Source organism: Phyllobates terribilis, unplaced genomic scaffold, assembly GCF_046119375.1.
Source record: "Phyllobates terribilis strain yellow unplaced genomic scaffold, ASM4611937v1 Scaffold_11__3_contigs__length_659146591, whole genome shotgun sequence".
Lineage (NCBI taxonomy): Eukaryota > Metazoa > Chordata > Amphibia > Anura > Dendrobatidae > Phyllobates > Phyllobates terribilis.
This window is the reverse complement of record NW_027362771.1, coordinates 384,899,499-384,921,384: the sequence shown is the minus strand read 5'-3', so window position 1 is coordinate 384,921,384 and position 21,886 is coordinate 384,899,499. Positions and strand designations below refer to the sequence as shown.

Below are 21,886 nucleotides of genomic sequence, written 5' to 3'. Positions count from 1 at the left end.
AAAACTTCTCAGTGGGCCCCTAACCAGGTAACCCTGATTACAACTATCATGGCACACCCAGATAGTGGATGTAGGAGAACCTCAGCAGATGACCGCGCTGTTACTGAAAATAATCTCCATACAAAGACCAGCGCTGATATTACCGCCATATGGTGACATATATTGATAGATGCCAATCCTGCAGAACATATATAAGAGATCACAGTACAGGTATATACAGTGGGGAAAAAAAGTATTTAGTCAGCCACCAATTTGCAAGTTCTCCCACTTAAAAAGATGAGAGAGGCCTGTAATTGACATCATAGGTCGACCTCAACTATGAGAGACAAAATGAGAAAACAAATCCTGAAAATCACATTGTCTGATTTGGAAAGAAATTTTTTTTCAAATTTTGGTGGAAAATAAGTATTTGGTCAATTACAAACAAGCAAGATTTCTGGCTCTCACAGACCTGTAACTTCTTCTTTAAGAGGCTCCTCTGTCCTCCACTCATTACCTGTAGTACTGGCACCTGTTTGAACTTGTTATCAGTATAAGGGTATGTGCCCACGTAGCGTTTTACAAGCGTATTTGATGCGGAATTTCCGCAGCGTAAACGCTTGGTAATCCTCACCCCATGGTCCCCAATGAGAATCCGCAAGTTCTATGCCCATGCTGCGTTTTTGATGCGCACAAAAATCTGCAGCATGTCAATTAGTTTTGCGTTTCCGCATGCGGAATTGCCTTTTCAATGCACTAAAAAACGCAAGGCAATTCCGTATGTCGAAAACGAGCGATAAACGCTTGCGAAATTCCGCATGCGTTTTTCCGGGAAAGGACATGCGGAAATGAAGCGCAAATTTTCCGCTTCATTTCCGCAACGTGGGCACATAGCCTAAAAGACACCTGTCCACAACCTCAAACAGTCACACTCCAAACTCCACTATGGTGAAGACCAAAGAGCTGTCGAAGGACACCAGAAACCAAATTGTAGCCCTTCACCAGGCTGGGAAGACTGAATCTGCAATAGGCAAGCAGCTTGGTGTGAGCAAATCAACTGTGGGAGCAATAATTAGAAAATGGAAGACATACAAGACCACTGATAATCTCCCTCGATCAGGGGCTCCACACAAGATCTCACCCCGTGGGGTCAAAATGATCTCAAGAACGGTGAGCAAAAAACCCAGAACCACACAGGGAGACATAGTGAATGACCTGCAGAGAGCCGGGACCAACGTTACACAGGCTACCATCAGTAACATACTACACCGCCAGGGACTCAGATCCTGCAGTGCCAGACGTGTCCCACTGCTTAAGCCATTACATGTCCAGGGCCCGTCTGAAGTTTGCTATAGAGCATTTGGATGATCCAGAAGAGTATTGGGAGAATGTCATATGGTCAGATGAAAGCAAAGTAGAACTATTTGGTAGAAACACAACTAGTCGTGTTTGGAGGAGAAAGAATGCTGAGTTGCATCCAAAAAACACCATACTTACTATGAAGCACGGGGGTGGCAACATCATGCTTTGGGGCAGTTTCTCTGCCAAGGGACCAGGACGACTGATCCGTGTACATGAAAGAATGAATGGGGCCATGTATCGTGAGATTTTGAGTTCAAACCTCCTTCCATCAGCAAGAGCATTGAAGATGAAACGTGGCTGGGTCTTTCAGCAGGACAATGATCCCAAGCACACCGCCAGGGCAACCAAGGAGTGGCTTCGTAAGAAGCATCTCAAGGTCCTGGAGTGGCCTAGCCAGTCTCCAGATCTAAACTCTATAGAAAACCTTTGGAGGGAGTTGAAAGTTCGTGTTGCCCAGCGACAGCCCCAAAACATCACTGCTCTAGAGGAGATCTGCATGGAGGAATGGGCCAACATACCAGCAACAGCGTGTGCAAACCTTGTGAAGACTTACAGAAAACATTTGACTTCTGTCATTGCCAATAAAGGATATATAACAAAGCATTGAGATGAACTTTTGTAATTGACCAAATACTAATTTTCCACCAAAATTTGAAAAAAATTTCTTTCCAAATCAGACAATGTGATTTTCAGGATTTGTTTTCTCAATTTGTCTCTCATAGTTGAGGTCTACCTATGATGTCAATTACAGGCCTCTCTCATCTTTTTAAGTGGGAGATCTTGCACAATTGATGGCTGACTAAATACTTTTTTCCCCCACTGTATAGTGACTTACAGGTGACGTTCTTTCTGATTAAATTGTTTACTTTTCCCGTCTTTTCCATCTGGCCCAGACCGACACGACAACTTCTCGAGTCAGGACTCATCTGCAGAGATCACAACAAAGACACATTTGACTCCTTACATTTCAGGCACCATCCCCATCCATACCCAAGCTGCACAAACCCCCTCATCCTGCTGATACCCCAACACTGAGCCCCTGTTGCTGTATGTGTCCCTATTACTGCAACTGCTGTGTGCTCTGTAGATGGTAAAACTAACCTCTAGAATATAGTAATGCCGTGTGTAAGTGTCCTAGAAAACAGTGCCCACATTTTGCCCCCTAGAAAGTAATAGTGCCCTCTGTGTACCCCTTTTGACAGTCATAATAACCTGAGTTCCCCTATAACGATAAGTTCCCACTTATCATTTAATAATGTCCTGAGTCTCCCCCCTGTACAGCTCCCCACTACACAGAATGATGCTCTCCTATACATAGTATAATGCCCCCTCACTGTATAGTACCCCCACACAGTATACTCACCCCTTAATAGCCTCCAAACTGATGGCTTCAACACTGTACGATGGCCCCCACACTGTGCAAAGACCCCACATTATCTCCCACACTGTATGACCCCAACTGTTATCCCCACACTGTATAAATAGCCTACATATAGTATAATGCACCAGATGGGCTGACTATAGTATAATACACCCCATAGGCAGTCTGTAGTATAATGCACCCCCATAGGAAAAAAAAATAAACACAATACTCACATGTATTAAAGCTGTCAAAGAGTCGCAAATCATGTGCACAGAGTGACTCAAACATAACACCCCCCCCCCCCCCGAGCATGCTCGTAAATCTCGAGTAACGAGCATGCTCACTCATCATTAGTAGGGAGCGGTCAATGACCGCTCTGAGCCTGCACCAGATAAAACAGGTAGGTAGTTAGCAACTAATATAAAATATATTGAAACTAATATAGTCCTGGATAACTTCTTTTAACTGCGTTTTTATCTAAAAGTGATGCCGCTATTGATTCATGTGGTTCTTTATCAGTTTTAGGTGAGATATTTGAATAAAGAGAGCAGTCAAAATAATAACAGATTATTTATTTACTGTTTAAAACAGAATCTGACTGAGCTATTGATAGGTCATCGATATGAGATCTGTAGGGTCCAACACCTAGCATCCCCACCAATCAGCTGAAATTCACTCTGGCAGCAGTTGGAGTACTGCTTTTTGTATACCGTAAAATGTTTTCGCCCCCTACAGCACTTAATCCCGTTGCTGCCGGAGTGAATTTCAAACGATCAGTGGGTGTGCCTGGTGTCCAATCCCCACTGATCATATATTGATTGGTTGTTAGTAGGCATGGGCGAACCCTTGCATGTTTGGGTCCATCGGGTTTGGCCGAACTTTAAAAAAAAAAAATGGTTTGGTTCTGGTTCCCTGAAATCTAACCCCGACTCCATTCAGATGAATGGGGGGCCTGAAAATCTGTTGTTTCCCACGCTGTCATCTGTTTGACAGTGCAGGATACACGGACTCTGATCGGTGGTAAGTTTGTAACCGCCGGTCAGAGCGCTGGGGTTCCCACTTGAGATAATAAATATCACTGAGATAATTACCGTAGTGCAGTGCCTGTGTATTTTACTGCACATGTATTTAGCTAATAAAATAAAATAGCTTGGGGTCCCCTCTATTCTTGATAACCTGCTCAGGTAAAGCTGACAGCTGCGGACCGCAGGCCCCCAACTGTCAGCTTTATCTTAGCTGGTTATCTAAAATAGAGGGGTCCCCACGCCGTTGTTTTTTTAAAATTTAAATAAATATAAAAAATCTGCGAGGGGTCCCCCCCCATAATTGATAACCAGCCAAGCTAAAGCAGACAGATGGGGGCTGGTATTCTCAGACTCGGAATGGGCCATGGTTATTGGACCTCCGCAGCCTAAAAATAGCAGCCTGCAGCCGCCCCAGAAAAGGCGCATTCATTAAATGCGAACATTCTAGCGCTTTGCCCGTCTCTTCCCAATTGCCCTGCTGCGGTGGCAAGTGAGGTTATAGTATTGGGGTTGATGTCAGCTTTGTAATGTCAGCTGACATCAAGCTCAGGGTTAGTAATGGAGAGGTGTCTATCAAATATGGGGGGGACTCCCCCTTTTTTAAGTTATTATTTATTTAAAAAACGATGTGGAGACCTCTCTACTTTTGATAACCAGCCAAGATAAAGCTGACAGCTGGGGGCTGAAGCCCACAGCTGTCAGCTTTACCTGTGCTGGTTGTCAAGAATAGGGGAGACCCCACGTATTTTTTTACATACTTGCCGGAGCTTACTGTACATGAATTTATTGGTACATGTTTTTTTTTTAAATAAATAATTGAAGAAAATAGTGTGAGGTCTCCCTTAATTTTCCTAACCCGCTGAGGGAAAGTTGACAGCTGGGGGCTGGTGTTATTCTGGGAAGGGGCCAATATCCATGAATCTTCCCAGGCTATTAATATCAGTTTACAGCTGTCTGTGTAGCCTTTACTGGTTAGTAAAAGCGGAACCCACAAAAAAAATTAGTTGGGCTCTTTGTGGAACATATGGAGTATCGCGGACAGATGAGGAATACTGTGTTTTTTTTAATTTTTATTTGGATGATAATAAATAGGTAAAAGAGAGTTGTGGAGTTTTTATTTTAAAGAAAGGACTTCACTCTGTGTGTGTTTTTTAGCCTAAACTTACGGGGTTAGTAATGGGGGTGTCTGATAGACGCCTCTCCATTACTAACCCCTGGGCTTCATGTCAGCTGACATTACAAAGCGGACATCAACTCCAATACTATTACTCCTATTTCCCTCTGCACCAGGGCAAGCTTGAAGAACTGGACAAAGCGCCAGAATTGGCACATCTAGTAGATGCGCCTATTCTGAGGCACCTGCGGGCTGCTATTTTTAGGCTGAGGAGGGCCAGTATCCATGGCCTCTTCCCAGTCTGAGAATACCAGCCCCCAGCTGTCTGCGTTAGCTTGGCTGGTTATCAAAAATGGGGGGTGGTGGTGCACGCCTTTTACTTTTAATTATTTATTTAAATGATTTAAAAAAAAACATGCATGGGTCCCCTCTATTTTTGACAACCAGCAAAGATGTCTGCTTTACCTGCGATGGGTTTTTCTCTTTTTTTTTTTTACTCAGTGAGCCAGCAAATGGTAAGCCATGCCAATACATGTCATGGCCGTGTTGGGGCTGGAAGTGCCCAAACCGGAAAAGCTTGTTGATTGGCTACTCTGTAGCCTTTCAACAAACTTTGTTCAGGCTACCGAACCCGAACAGTAACCGGGAAAAGTCCGTGTTCGGGATCTGTGCATGGACACTAGTTGTCTGGTACGGACCCCGAACTTTACCGTTCGGGTTCGCCCATCCCTAGTCATTTAGTAGTTCAGTCCTGGACAACCCCTTTAAAAGGTTGATTTGTCACAACTATCTTCCCACTTGAAAAACTGAAGTTGAATCCAAGATGGCCACTATGTTGGTAACAACATGGCCTATCGGGTCTTCACCTTTTCCTCCCAGATTGTGTCTAAAATTGGGTCACCATCTGCCAAAGCATTTCCATTTTAAATCTTTGTTTCTTAAAATTCCCTGTATAAGCAATTTTGCAGTCCATATAATTTGTGGGACTATGTACTTTTTTTTACTAAAATGTTGTGAATGAAGATGCGTTATACTTTTTTTTTTATGTATATACTTTACTGTCATTAAAGAAGTATGCGTTGTCACGTTATCCTGTTGTCACGTAAAACTGTCACCTAAAAGTGTCAGAATTAGGCTAGAAAGCAGTCACCCCTGCCCTCATTTCCTCACATCAGTCCCATGTGAATTCCTCACACTGTTCTTGGTAATCATGCAGCTTCAGTTGGAGAACAAGACAAAGCAGTTTGTAACACACATCCAGGGGTTTGTATATTACCCAGTAAAATAACTCATGTGAGAACCATTATGGTAACCTTTCGTTTACCCTGACATGTGCGATGCATAGCAAATACTCTTGCAAGTTGCTGGCATCGGTGATCTGTGATGCAAGTAGTGATTGTTAGCAGTCTGTGTCATTTTCATGTGGACTTAATGGGATTACTCTGCTTATCAAAGCAATATGCTCTCCAAGATTGTTATTGAGGGATCCCAAGCACAAGATGTATGGATGTGTATTTTACGGCGCAAGATTATATACACATCTTATTCTCTAAATGTCAGAGGTATGTCCTAAATATTCACAGATGTATACCTTTGGTGTCTCCAGCAGTTCACATGCACCCAATGATGATATGCCTTTTCCCTACTGTGTGCAAAAAAGACTAATATGCTTTTCTGTGCAAAGGTACACAGTAAATGGTATACGTTTCTGTACAATGGGAACCTGTATGCGGTGTATCGCATTGCGTGCCTATACTGTGGGTCACTTTACAGCCTTTTATCTGCTCTGTTTCGAAATCTTCCCGAAGTATACCTCCAATTTAGGCCCAAAGTAGAGACTAATATTAAGCCTACGTGCCCACAATCAGGAACCAGCAGCGCATTTGACTCAGCGTATTTTCGCTTTGTTCAAAACGCTGCTTTCTAATTGCTGCACTTGTTTGTCAGTACATGCGGATCCACCACATGTGATGACATTCAGTTAATGAAATTCTGCAGCGCCTCCGCTACGGAAATTGACATGCTGCGGCTCGTAAAGCCGCGCTGCCGATGAGTTTGCGCAGCGTTAAATAGAAGCACAGTGGGCATAGGATTTCTATAAATCCCATCCACTGTGCTTGTAACGTAGAACACAACGTTTTGAACGCTGTGCATATGCGCTGTGTCCAAAACGCTGCTCTTCCTGATTGTGGGCACGTAGCCTTAAAGGCAACTGGTGTGTTATTACTTAAGATCTGTTAGTATACACCTGTATAACTATTTGGCAGGCTGCCTCTTTTCTGGCTGTGAGTATGCATGTGTTTACTATAGGGACAGAGGAAGAGGCTGTTGTCAGGCTCCTCTTATGGTGGCTTATGGGTTCAAAGATTCAACATATTGAAATCAAGCATATTGTATCCATCTTTCCTTCCACATCTGCCATTGGCATTGCCGCTTCCTCAGACATCATTCAAGATTTTCACATTCAACAATAACAAGGGTGTTCACAGTGGTATTTTTGCAGTTCTATGGTGTTCTCCAGTGTTTTTGTTGGCAACAGTAGAGGGGTCTGCAGCAAAAATACTGGATCAATAAAATATGTTTAAAGCCCACCAGTCAGCAGGATTGTGCTCAGTAAACTACATACACTGTGAGGTGGGTGACATTACACTTATTAAAATGATACATTGGTTGATGAAATCCGTCCTGTGGTTCTTGTCTAATCTTTACTTTCAGTTTGGAGATAATGATATGCTCGTGCTTCGGGGCGGCCTCTGGGGGGCGCTCTATCTGATGCTCTGCTTACATATTCCTCTGTATGCTCTTATGACAGCTCACTTTGCCTTCACTGACCTGCCTCCTATTTTACCTAGCCCCGCACTACTAGATGTATTATGTAAAATAGGAGGCAGATCAGTGAAGGCACAGTGAGCTGTCATAAGAGCATACAGATGAATACTGAGCACAATCCTGCTGACAGGTGCGCTTTAAATTTGTTGGTATTACTTTAAGACTGATCATAGCGGTTATTGGTTTTCCAGTCTCTGAACAAATCTTTGTCTCTATGTTGAGTTCAGATTGTTGAATCCTTTAATGCGCACACTGTCAGGATTCCCCTATATTATTCCAAGCACAAGTGAGTGGTCCATGTTCATTTGGAGAAGCAGATGAAAATCTAGTTGGCACCTGACCACGTGTGCCATTCAGTCAAGTGAAGTCAAGTTCTGCGAATACACTGCTTAATGGTAGCCATTAGATCATTCTCATTCGCCAATTGTGGCGGGATTGGTTAAACATCTAATGTCCATGATGATCTCTCGTCCCCCCCCCCCCCTGATTACAGATGTCCATGTAAATGAAGGGTTGAAATTTAACATGTGTAATATTTGTGCTATGGGAGATAAGCCTCCATCAGAGCTGTCAGTGTCTTACCACAGCCTATCCAAGCGTGCATGTGTATTGACTGACAGCTATCTACAGTTTATGGCAGCTTTAGTTAATTTTCATTTAGTAGATGCTATTTTTTATGAACAATACCTTGATTTACTGTTACTTATTTGTGAGCGGGTATCTGGTATTTTGTATGCAGCTTGTTGATTTCTTAGCTTGTCCTGTTACCAAGGGATTATTTAGTGTTTACTAGATGGAGTGGTAGTGCATGTGAATGCAATCCCAGAGGAGTTGTCAGGAGTAAGACGGCTTGAGTATTGTCAAATGTGTTCTTAGAAAGCACAGTGTAAATCGTGTTCCCGAATAGCAACATTTCATGAAAGAATTTAAGTAAACCAGTGCTTTTGAATACTGCTTAAAGGGGATCTGTCACCATTGTTTTGCTATCCGATCTGAGAACAGCTTAATGTAGGGTTATAGAGCCTTTTTGCTTTGATTTGTCTCTCACTGGCCTGCTTGCTGCAGTTTTGTTAAAATCACTGTTTTATCTGCTGCACATCTATTTCTGAGCTCTGTATAATTAATCCGACATCAAATTGAAAGCCTATGCACAGTGTACACCGAAAGCTGCTAATCCGCAGTTTGCGCATGGTTGGACTACATGGCAGCAACTTCATTAGTCCTCCTATTAATAAAATCTGGTTTTAATCAGCAGAAGATTAGCAAAACTACGCAAAGCAGCCAAGTCAGTGACACATCTCTTGAATCGGGGCCTCTGTCTCTACATTATGCTGCTCTCAGATTAAGTGGCAAAAACCTGGTGACAGATTTGCTTTCAAGGAAGTTTGTCATCTCAAAATCTCTATTTAAACGCAGCCCATTGGGGACTTAGCCCCTATAAAAGCATTCCACCATGTCAAGTTGTACCAAATCAGGATAGTCCCTATCTCTAGAAATCTGCCAGCAGGCCTTAAAATAGACAGGGAGATATTGAACAGTGTGTTGTGTTCTACATGCTATGCATATGGATAGAATAATACTTATCAAGAATAGGGCTATTCTGGATTGTTGGCTCTGTTGACAGCATTGTAGCGGGCACAATTTGGGCCAGTAGCGCAATAATGCTGCTGCTCCAAACTGTCAATTATTCAGCAGCACACCGTCCCCCCAGAGACAGTGGTCAGACAGTGGTGCACTCCTGAACAAGGATTGTGAGAGTTGCACTTTAATATGTAGTATATGTGACATTTTGTATCAAAACGGGAAAATGTATTCTATTTGCCCATGACAACCTGCTTGTGTCTAATTTAGACAACTCATTGTTAGAAACATATATTTTTTCACGAAGACCATTTTGATAAAGAGCCCAGTATACCGGTGTATATATATCATACTAGAACTATGTCACACTGTCAGACATTCATAGTGCCTTGCTCAAACATAAGCTATTCTGTTCTTCTAATCAGAAAGCAATAGAATTATCCCTAAAATATATTGTATAAAGAAAAGCGGAGGATAGGATGGAAATTCCTACTTTCAACACTAATATAGCTGTGAAATTAGATTTGTTTGGGCAGATTCATTTATTTGATCAGCCTAAACCAGCTGGTGAGCACACACTGTATATTGTCTTTTCTTATTTATGTTGCATTCAGACTGTGTCTTTGTTTAAAACTCAATTTAGGTATATATATATATATATATATATATATATATATATATATATATATATATATATATATATATATATATATATATATATATATATATTATGTTTTCCTGCAGAAGAGGTATTTTCATTTTGAATTACATTGTAATCCAATATCTTTGATACGTTTGTTGAGAAACCATCCATTCTTTTACCTTTTCTGATTAACAGTTCTAACATTCTGTAATATATTATAATTTTAATAATTTTTAGCACTTTTCTGCTTATTGTACAAGGGATTTCTGTCATCGGTGGAGTTAGGAGAATCGATTTGCATTACTCCTGTTCATCGGCCAGGTTTGTAATCTGTGACCTCCTGGCATTCGCAGCATTTGATTACCCGGGATGGTGCGATGACGGTTATGTGTCACGCCACAATGATAATGCTGCACTATACCAACTAAAAAGAAGAGCTGGGAATGCTGGGAGGTAAGGAAATTCACAGGCTTCCTGTCCATCAGTCATTATGACCTGACCTATGGTCCAGAGTCCTGTCATCAGTTTACTGATGAATAGGATTTGAACCCAAATTTGCACATTTTACAGAACCACTCCAGCATATGTTTTTTCCTTATATATGGAGTGGCATCACTAATATAAGTTTCCTGCCCCTGGTAATTTACTCAACAGCTGCCGTCTTCTGATCCTCTGCGCTGCTCTGGTCCCACTCTGCCGTCTTGTGATCGCAGTTTCTAACTGACTGGAAGTCAGATGTAACAGTCCCAAGATCTCAGTGTAAGTCTATGAGAGCCTAGTTCTAGCTCTCATAGACTTATGTTGATTAGTGAACTCTGACTCGCTCAGCAAACACTGGAGTGATCCAGTAGGTTAAAAACGGCAGAAGACAACTGGAGCGGTGCCTACAGCAGAAGACGGCGGCTGGTAAGAAAATTACTAATATGAAAAGATTAGCAATAACTCTGGCTCTGGCGGTGAAATAAAAAAAAGCAAAAAAAAAAACGCCTGATGAGTGCTTAACAGTAAACATCTAAGTGAGATTTTCGAGCAGATCACTTTTTTCCTATTAATATTATGTGATAACTTGGATTGGAGTTAGTAATTCACAGTAATCTCCCCTGAAATCTCCCATACACAGGAGTGCTACCCTGGCTGAGCGCTCCTGTGCTCTCTCTGAGACAGCCGTTGCCAGACACTTTTGGCAGCACCGTATCTTTTAGAGAACAGGGGGACTGGCATACTGGATTTTTATGTCCATCATCTTAATCTTTTGGGTTTTCATTCTCCAGCAGGACTTGGCACCTGTCCACACTTCCAAAAGTACCAATATCTGGTTTAAAAACAACAGTATCACTGTGCTTGATTGGCCAGCAAACTCGTCTGACCTTAACCCCATAGAGAATCTATGGGGTATTGTCAAGAGGAAGATGAGACACCAGACCCAACAATGCAGACGAGCTGAAGGCTGCTATCAAAGCAACCTGGGCTTCCATAATACCTCAGCAGTGCCACAGGCTGATCGCCTCCATGCCACGCCGCATTGATGCAGTAATTGATGCAAAAGGAGCCCGACCATGTATTGAGTGCATTTACTGAACATACATTTCAGGAGGCCAACATTTCGGATTTTGAAAAACATTTTAAAGCTGTTGTTATAAAGTATTCTAATTTACTGAGATAATAACCTTTGTGTTTTCATTGGCTGTAAGCCATAATCATCAACATTAACAGAAATAAACACTTGAAATGGATCACTCTGTTTGTAATGACTCTATATAATATGAGTTTCACTTTTTGTATGGAAGAACTGAAATAAATTAACTTTTTGATGATATTCTAATTTAGTGAGATGCACCTGTGTGTGTGAAACTATATTAACCAGAATTTCAAATGCAACAGTGAGGGAGGTGAATTGTTCAGGAATAGTTTACCTAAGACACTGGCAGTGCATTGAGTTTGTATGACACTATTTACTTTCATACTATGGTCTGCCATTCAGTTGCACAGGTATTGTTCAATTTCACACCTAACTGGGCCACAGGCAGGGCCCGATTGGCCATCATCTGTCAATACTGGAAATTGCCAGATGGGCTGGTACCTGCGCTGGGCCGCTCTGTCACTTGGTGTCTCCTGGTATCTATTGCTGCGCAGGGATCAATGCCGCACCCCTTCTCCCAAGAGTGCCACGTGATGTCCTTTTCTTCACATTCTCGTTATGCACGTGAAGGATGAAAGAGTAGATGACTCCTCAGCCAGTCAGCATGATCATTACCTACAGCCAGCCTTGCAGGAGCAGGCTGAGGTACGTAGCTTCCACACATTGAAAGTGTTAGTCCAGGAACCCTTCTCCAGTCAAGCTCATGAAGACCCTTTTCCAGGTGTGCGGGAGGACCTGTTAGTTGAAACACTTGTCCTCTGTTCTTTCCAGCAGCTCCTGCCTCTCATCTGCTGCTTGTATCTTGCTACACATGATCTTCTGCGTGCGACCATGGCACATGATGTCACTGCCATATTCCCCCAGTCAGGGGCATGCCGACGTCAGCTGCCAGCCTCTGATTGGCCAACGGCGTATATGGCAGGGTAGGGAGCTGGCAGGTTCATTGCAATCGCAATACATTTCAGCGGGATGTGCTCCGTTGTCGCTGGACCCCTCAAACTCTGGGCCCTGGTGCAGCTACTTGCAGAATTATTAGGCAAGTTGTATTTTAGAGGATTATTTTTTATTATTGATCAACAACTATGTTCTCAATCAACCCAAAATATCCAAGCTTAATATTTTTGGAAGTTGGAGTGTTTTTTTTTTTTAGATTTGGCTATCTCTGGAGGATATCTGTTTGTGCAGGTAACTATTTCTGTGGAGAATTATTAGGCAACTTAATAAAAAACAAATATAATCCCATCTCACTTGTTTATTTTCACCAGGTAAACCAATATCAGTGCGCAAAATTTAGAAATAAACATTTCTGACATGCAAAAACATAAACCAAAACAATTAGTGATCAGTAAAGCCACATTTCTTTATGATGACACTCAACAGCCTTCCATCCATAGATTCTGTCAGTTGCTTGATCTGTTTTCGATCAACATTGCGTGCAGCAGCCACCACAGCCTCCCAGACGCTGTTCCGAGAGGTGTACTGTTTTCCCTCCCTGTAGATCTCACATTTTATGATGGACCACAGGTTCTCTATGGGGTTCAGATCAGGTGAACAAGGGGGCCATGTCATTATTTTTTCTTCTTTTAGACCTTTACTGGCCAGCCACGCTGTGGAGTAGTTGGATGCATGTGATGGAGCATTGTTGTGCCATTTTCCCTGGGCACGCAGATACCCCATATGTGAGGAAAAAACACTGTTTGGGCGCACGGCAGGGTTCGGAAGGGAAGGAGCGGCATTTGACTTTTTGAATGTAAAATTTGCTTGAATAATTAGCGGACGCCATGTTGCGTTTGGAGAGCCCCTGATGTGCCTAAACAGTGGAACCCCCCCACAAGTGACACCATTTTGGAAACTTGACGCCTCAAGGAACTTATCTAGATGTGTGGTGAGCACCTTGAACAGAAGTTTATAACATGGAACTGTGAAAATAAAAAAAAATCAAACTTTTTCCACAAAAATTATGTTTTAGCCCCATTTTTTTTTATTTTCACAGGGGTAAGAGGAGAAAATGGACCCCAAAAAATACAGTGTTTGGGGGCACTGCAGAGTTCAGAAGGGAAGGAGCTGTGTGTGACTTTTTGAACGCAAAATTGGCTGGAATCGAGAGCGGACGCCATGTCGCGTTTGGAGAGGCCCTGATGTGCCTAAATAGTGGAAACCCCCCACAAGTGACCTCATTTTGCAAACTACACCCCTCAAGGATTTTATCAAGGGGTATAGTGAACATTTTGAACCCAGAGGTACAACACAGAATTTGATAACATTAGGTTATCATATTGAATAAGTTGTCATTAGTCTTGAGCGCAAGTGCTCGCTACTTGAGTTTGCATCGGGTACTCAGATATGCATCATGTATCAAAGGGTGCTCGAGTGACATGCTCAAGTCCCCACCCGCATGTTTCATTGTTATTAGACATCCCAAAAAAAAACATACGGAGATCGCTCGTGCATGGCAGGCAATCCCAGCAAGGCTTTTTTGGCCGCGAAGCATATGGGGCGGAGACTCGAGCATGTCACTCGAGCACCCACAATACTCAATCCATACCCGAGCACCCGATGCAAACTCAAGTAGCGAGCACTTGCGCTCAACACTAGTTGCCATATCGTCATCTTTTTTTTTTTTAGCCCAACCCTAACCCGACAGTTTATTTTTTACGCCGTTCCTCGTGTGGTATAAGTGATTAGACGACTTTATTCTTCGGGTCGGTGCGACTACAGAGATACCAGAATCATATCAGGTTTTTATGATTGACAGCTGTCATACACTAAAAGACGCATTTTTTTGTAAAATCTAGTTTTTGCATCACCATATTTTAAGAGCTATAATTTTTCCATATTTTGGCCTACAGTCACGTGACGGCTTGTTTTTTGCAGGATGAGTTGACGTTGTTATTGGTACCATTTTCAGGCAAGTGACGTTTTTGATCGCTTTCTATTCCGATTTTTGGGAGGTGGAATAAACAAAAACCAACAATTGTTTTTTTTTATTTGTTTTTATTCTGCTGCGTGTGTGGTAAAATTGATAAGGTAGCTTTATTCTTCGGGTCAGTATGTTTACAGCGGTACCACATTTATATAGTTTTTCTATGTTTTGGATCTTTAACATAATAAAAGCAATTTTATAGAAAAAATTATTTTTTTGCATCACTTTATTCTGAGAGCTGTAACTTTTTTATTTTTCGACTGATGGAGCTGTATGGTGGCTTGTTTTTTTGCGGGACGAGATGACGTTTTCAGCAGTACCATTTTTATTTATATTCGTCTTTTTGATCGCGTGTTATTCCATTTTTTGTTTGGCGGTATGATGATAAAGCATTGTTTTTTGCTTCGTTTTTTATTTTTATTTTTTACCGTGTTCACTGAAGGGGTTAACTAGTGGGAGAATTTTATAGGTCAGGTTGTTTTGGACGCGGCGATACCAAATATGTGTACCTTTTATTGTTTTTTTGTATTTTTTTTTCATAATATTTATTTGATGGGTACATTATATTTTTATTTTTGGTGGATTTTTTTTTTATTTTTTTAAAAATATTTTTACAATTTTTTTTTTTTCACTTTCTGACAGTTTTTTTACTTTTATACTTTGTCCCACTATGGGACTTTCACTTTTTTTACTCTGATCGCCTGCTTAGCACAGGAATGGAGCACCATTCCTGTGCTATACAGGCTGTCAGTGCTGCACAGGGAGAAGATAGTTTGGTCATGCACTGCGCATGACCAAAAAGTCTTCCTGCTGCCTGGTGACCCGGATGTTGTCATGACGACATCGGGTTGTCATGGCAACATCCAGGACTCCGCGGCAGACAGCGCTGGAGGCCGAAAGAGGAGGTGAGTATTGGCATCACCTCCCCTTAGCCACCGCAATGCTGCGATCGACTTTGATCGCAGCATTGCGGGGGGTTAATGTGCCGGGAGCGATGCGGGACCGCTCCCTGCACATAGCACCGGGTGTCAGCTGTGACAATCAGCTGACACCCGGCGGCGATCGCGCCCGCACAGCCTGTGTGCGCGCGCGATCGTAATGACGTATCAATACGGGTCAGGCTTTTAAAACCCAGGGCACAGACGCATAATAATACGTCTTGGGCTTTAAAGGGGTTAAGATCACACTATATAAATCCATGCCGGTTGCATGGATTTATATAGTGTGACCAAGTTGGCAAGCACTTTCTAAGTGATGCTAAAATCGCTTGGAAAAGCGTTTGTCAACCCGCATGTGGAGTTGCATGTGAAGAACGCTTCTCATCCGCTTGTCCCTGGCAGAAAAAACGCATGTACAATCCGCATGTACAATCCGCATGCGTTTTTTTTCTGCCAGGGAGATGCAGAAACGCTCTGGAAAAAATCCTGAGCATTTCTGCATCGTGGGCACATAGCCTAAAGGAAACTTTCAGCAAGCAGTACAGCTTACGGAATAACTGAGTGTGCAATATATACAATGTTAGGATTCGGCTCTGCTTGTCGGTTGGAGCGGTTGTCCGTGCAGGAAAGTGATTTGCGTTAAATTGTGGTCATGTTCTGGCGAGATTTTCATCTGCTTTACTCAGCAGAACATTGAGAGAAGATGATGAGAATCTACTCCGCAAGTAACTGCAACTGTGGACATCACAATACTTACAGTTACATGCAAAGCAATGGAAAGCCGCTTTAAGGGCTGCTATCGGCCTTTGTAAATGAACCTTTTTCCTGTTCAAGATAATTGTTGAAGTCAGTATCTAGTAAAGATAACAGTCCATAGTCTGCAATGTTTACTGATCATAAGATGGCACGCGTATGTGCACACAATAAGTATTTGCTGCAGACATTTCTGCACCAAAAGCATGTTTCTTGGCAGGCTGCAAAAATGCTGAAAGATTAGACGCTGCAGACATAAAACTGCTGCAAATCTGTAAGGAAAAATAAGCTGCTTTTCCATGAGATTTCAGAAATCTCATTCACTTTTCTGGTACTATTAAACTGCATTTTTGGGATCATGGAGACCTATATTACAAATATGTCCATCCCTCCAGTTGAAAGAAATTAACATTTTCATGGGGGTAAATTTATATTTTACGTTGTCAATTCAGTTTTGTCTGTCGATGATGAAGTGAAGTTTGCTGCAATTTTTATTTAAAAAATGTGCCGAAAATATTTCACATTTACCACTCACTGGGTAGGCCTGTGTGCTCCCAAATGCCAGGGCTGAGCTTCCGTTCCAGTCCGGCCCTGGCCTCAGGTATTGTTCAATCTCACACGTAGCTCAGCCAGTGTTTACACTGTACACATCACTAATTTAATGAAAGTCTCCCAATACAAACTACCATCTCAGTGACCAAGACAAGATGGTAAAATCACAAAAATAAATGTGTTTCACATACTGTTGTACTTGCTTATTTTTACTAAAAACCCAGCAAAACCTGATGGCTATGTACACACTAGGCGTTTTTTCACTGCACATTACTTCCAATGGGTGAAAAACTCTGAAAGAAGTGACTATTTGCTCTATTTTGCAAAAAAACATGCAAAGCACAAATCCTGATAAAAAAAAACAAGCTGTGTGCATGAGATTTCTGGAATCTCATAGACTTTCCTGGTACTGTAAAACGCAGCTTCAAATTTGCATAAAAAAAGCATCAAAAATTGCTGAAAAAACATGTGTAAACATAGCCTAAGATTTTTGTCAGTGTTTAGTCAGCATTTGAGTTTTTACCATCAACATTTTCTGAATGATTTTCACGTGTGGATAAATAAATTACAAAGCTCTTATCCGTTATTATTATTATTATTTATTATTATAGCGCCATTTAATCCATGGCACTTTACATGTGAAGAAGGGGTATACATACAATAATCTTGAACACAATGTGACGGCGACTGGTACAGGAGGAGCGAGGACCCTGCCCGCGAGGGCTCACAGTCTACAAGGGATGGGTGAGGATACAGTAGGTGAGGGTAGAGCTGGTCGTGCAGCATTATTTGTGGAGTGGTGGTTACTGCAGGTTGTAGGCTTGTCGGAAGAGGTGGGTCTTCAGGCTCTTTTTGAAGGTTTCCACGGTCGATGAGAGTCTGATGTGTTGGGGTAGAGAGTTCCAGAGTAGAGGGGAAGCACGGAAGAAATCTTGTATGCGATTGTGGGAGGAGGAGATTAGAGGGGAGTAGAGAAGGAGATCTTGTGAGGATCGGAGGTTGCGTGCGGGTATGTAACGGGAGACTAGGTCAGAGATATATGGAGGAGACAGGTTGTGAATGGCTTTGTATGTCATGGTTAGGGTTTTGAACTGGAGTCTCTGGGCAATGGGGAGCCAGTGAAGAGATTGACAGAGAGGAGAGGCCGGGGAATAGCGGGGGGACAGGTGTATTAGTCGGGCAGCAGAGTTTAGGATGGATTGGAGGGGTGCGAGAGTGTTGGAAGGGAGGCCACAGAGCAGGAGGTTGCAGTAGTCAAGGCGGGAGATGATGAGGGCGTGCACTAGTGTTTTTGCAGATTCATGGTTGAGGAATGTGCGTATCCAGGAGATATTTTTGAGTTGGAGTCGGCAGGAAGTGGAAAGGGCTTGGATATGTGATTTGAAGGAGAGTTCAGAGTCCAGGGTTTACCCCAAGGCAGCGAGCTTGAGGGACTGGGGAGAGTGGGCAGCCACTGACTATGATGGATAGGTCAGTTGGGGGGGTTGAATGAGATGGCGGAAAGATGATGAATTCTGTTTTGTCCATGTTAAGTTTTAGAAATCTAGCAGAGAAGAAGGATGAAATAGCAGACAGACATTGTGGGATTTTGGTTAGTAAGGAGGTGATATCAGGTCCAGAGAGGTAGATCTGTGTGTCATCAGCATAGAGGTGATAATGAAAGCCATGAGACTCTATGAGCTGTCCCAGGCCTAGGGTGTAGATGGAGAAGAGCAGGGGTCCTAGAACTGAACCTTGGGGGACACCGACAGATAGGGGGTGAGATGAGGAGGTGGTCTGTGAGTGAGAGACACTGAATGTCCTGTCTGTTAGATATGAGGAGATCCAGGATAGGGCCAAGTCTGTGATGCCGAGAGATGAGAGTTTTTAGTAAGAGGGAATGGTCCACTGTGTCGAAGGCAGATGACAGGTCTAGGAGGAGGAGGACAGAATAGTGTCTCTTAGATTTGGCGGTTAGTAGGTCGTTGGTAACTTTGGTCAGTGCAGTTTCAGTAGAATGGTGCGGTCGGAAACCAGATTGAAGGCGGTCGAAGAGGGAGCAGGAGGAGAGGTGGGAGGACAGCTCAGAATGGACGTGTTGTTCCTGTAGTTTTGAGGCATAGGGGAGAAGTGATATGGGGCGATAGCTAGACAGAGAGGATGGGTCAAGGGAGGGCTTTTTGATGATGGGTGTGATTGAGGCATGTTTGACTCATGAGGGGAAGACACCAGTTGTTAGTGACAAGTTGAAGAGGTGGGCTAGGGCTGGGATGAAGATAGTGGTAAGGTTTGGGATGATGTGGGACGGGATTGGGTCAAGTTTACAGGTGGTGAGGTGTGATTTGGAGAGTAAAGAGGAAAGTTGATCTTCCATAATGGTGGAGAATGTGGTTTTGGAGGAGGAGGGTTGAGTAGGTGTGGGCAGGGGCTGTGGGGGCTTTAGGTAAAAGGTTTGTCTGATGGTGTCAATCTTCTGTTTGAAGAATGAGGCAAAGTCTTCGGCTGAAATAAGAGGAGAGGAAGGAGGCACTGGGGGACGGAGGAGAGAATTGAAGGTGTTGAATAGTTGTTTGGGTTGTGAGACAGGGAGGAAATGAGAGATGAGAAGTATGTTTGTTTTGCTGCAGTGAGTGTGGACTTGAAGGTAGTGAGGGACTGTTGGAATGCGATGAAGTGCTCATTGGAGTGGGTCCTTTTCCATCTACGCTCAGCAACCCTGGAGGCCCGTTGCAGTTCTTTAGTTATGCTGGTGTGCCAGGGTTGTCTGTTGATTGTGCGAGCTTTGGTATGTGTGAGGGGGGCGACCGAATCGAGAGCTGCAGCTGTTGTGGTGTTGTATAAAGTGGCAGCAACATCTGCATCATGTAAGGAACTAATGTCTGTAAGAGGGAGAAGGGATTCAGAGAGTGAGTGTAGGTCAAGGTGTTTGAGATTTCTGCGAGGGTATGCAAGTTTGTGAAGTGAGGATTGTTGCCCTGGAGAGGAGAGGGTAGAGAATGTAAGTAGGTTGTGGTCAGAGAGAGGGAGAGGTGAGTTAGAGAGGTTAGATAGGGAACAGAGGCGGGTGAAGATGAGGTCAAGCGTGTGGCCGTCTTTGTGGGTGGGTGTGGAAGACCACTGGGTAAGACCAAAGGAGGAAGTGAGGGATAGAAGCTTAGAGGCGGCTGAGCGGGAAGTGTCAATGGGGATGTTGAAGTCGCCCATGAGGATAGTGGGGATGTCAACGGAGAGGAAATTAAGTAGCCAAGTGGTGAAGTGGTCAAAGAAAGTGGTGGCTGATCCTGGGGGGCGTTAGATGACAGCCAGTTGGAGGTTGGAGGGGGAGTAGATGCGCACGCAGTGCACCTCAAAAGAGGGGAGAGTAATTGAGTGTGTCAGTGGGATATGGGTGAAGGAGCAGTTATCTGAGAGGAGGAAACCTATTCCTCCACCATGCTTGCCGGTGGGGCGGGGGGTATGGGAGAGGTGGAATCCGCCATACGAAAGTGCTGCAGGAGAGGCCATGTCAGAGGGGGTGAGCCAGGTTTCAGTGATGCCGAGGAAGGAAAGCTTGTTGGTGATGAAGAGGTCGTGAATGTAGGAAAGTTTGTTGCAGACGGAGCGAGCGTTCCATAGAGCTCCTGTTAGGGGGATTGGGGAAGCAGGGGCTGGGCGGATGGGTATAAGGTTAGAAGGGTTACGAGAGTTTGGGATAGATTGTGGGTAGGAGGTGAAAGTGACTGTGGGGATGTGGTGAGGAGGGCCAGGATTTGGAGAGATGTCGCCGGCAGTAAGGAGAAGCAAGGAAAGTGTTAGTAGGTGGGAGCAGGAGAGGGCATGAGGTGGCTGTCTGTGTTTGGAGACAAAGGATTGTATGTTGAGGAATAGCTCTGAGGAGGAGGTGAGATGGGTGGGGAGAATGGAGGGAGAGATGAAGAGTTCCTTACTAGGTGTAGGGATTAGGGGTGGTTGTAAGAAGTGAAGGATTAAGGGGGTGAGAGTGAAAACAAAGACAAACATTGTTTACTGTGACTTCGTATCCAGTTACCTTCAGTTCACTTCAGATTCAATTCAGAATTAATTCATATTTCTCACACTTAAGCAATGGACACTTAAGGTGATGGACACAGACTCCTGACTCACAATATATTTGGATCTTGCACACTGACATGGAATGCTGCAAAACTGTTAGATTGCACAGCTAAGACACCACCCCTATGGAATCTGCAAATTGAACTTTTATTGCACGACTCGTTAAAGGGTTGATTGTGACTTGTAGGATTGCTGCTTTCAATAGGTGGCGCTATAGAGTTCAAGTTCTCTTTTTCTCTGAAGAGGCAATTTGCATATTAAATTTCCCAGAGGAGCATTGCACGGCGAATAAGCCACCTTACCTTGCCAGAGCCGGTATGTCACTCTCCACAAGGAGAAACGTTACCCCTTAGACTTTTATTTTCAAAACCGTGGAAGCAGCTGATACAGCGAGAACTGCTAGATTTTAGGTGGAAATATCTGGCAGATGTGTATATTTTCTTATACTAGAGATTTAGGTAATATTTTGCATAAAAAAAATATATGAAACAAAATGGAGATCACAGGAATGACCAGTTGACCTATTTCTTTATATCCTTGCAGCTAAGGCTCTGTTCTTGTGTCTCCTTTTATCTTTTCCATTTGGGACAGATAAACAGAATTAAAATCCTATGCATTCCTGTTTCAAATGGAAGCATGGATCTCAATCATTTAGATGGTGCCCGTCTGGTTTCTGTTTGGTGTATAGTTTTTAAAAGGGAAGAAAAAGTCCTGCCTGCTTTCTCCCATTCTAAAAATAAACAACAAATGGAAACCAGACAGACCCAATATAAATCAGTGGTTCATCTCTGCTTCTGTTTGAAACATCAATGCACATGTTCTAAACGGAAAAGATAAATTGTCATGTGAACAAAGCCTAAATCTTTCATTACACAGTCTAATCAATTAGTAAATACTTCTGTCTTTTTAAATATTTTTTTCTTCTTCTAGGTATTGATGAAAGGTCTGGTACTTCGTCATGGGGGACAAGTGGTCAGATGAGCCCTTCCTTTGAATCAACAAGGGTAAGCATGAGTGATCATAGTGAAGAAACTAGTATTGCATCTATTGCCTACATATCAGCTTGTTCTGGTAGGTTTACCGTATTTTTCGGACTATAAGACGCACCCCAAATTTTCAGGCGGAATATAGGGGA

General features: G+C 43.1%; 1 protein-coding gene across 4 annotated transcripts in view; it reads left to right on the top strand.

Annotated features, from left to right (window-relative positions):
• The window catches only part of TCF12 (transcription factor 12), a 312,588-nt gene that overhangs the window by 111,178 nt on the left and 179,524 nt on the right, over nt 1-21,886 (top strand). For all 4 annotated transcript variants that reach the window (XM_073652985.1, XM_073652986.1, XM_073652989.1 and 1 more), the window contains exon 4: nt 21,682-21,755. In XM_073652985.1, the coding sequence (XP_073509086.1) occupies nt 21,682-21,755 (74 nt within the window). The remainder of the gene's footprint in view (nt 1-21,681; nt 21,756-21,886) is intronic.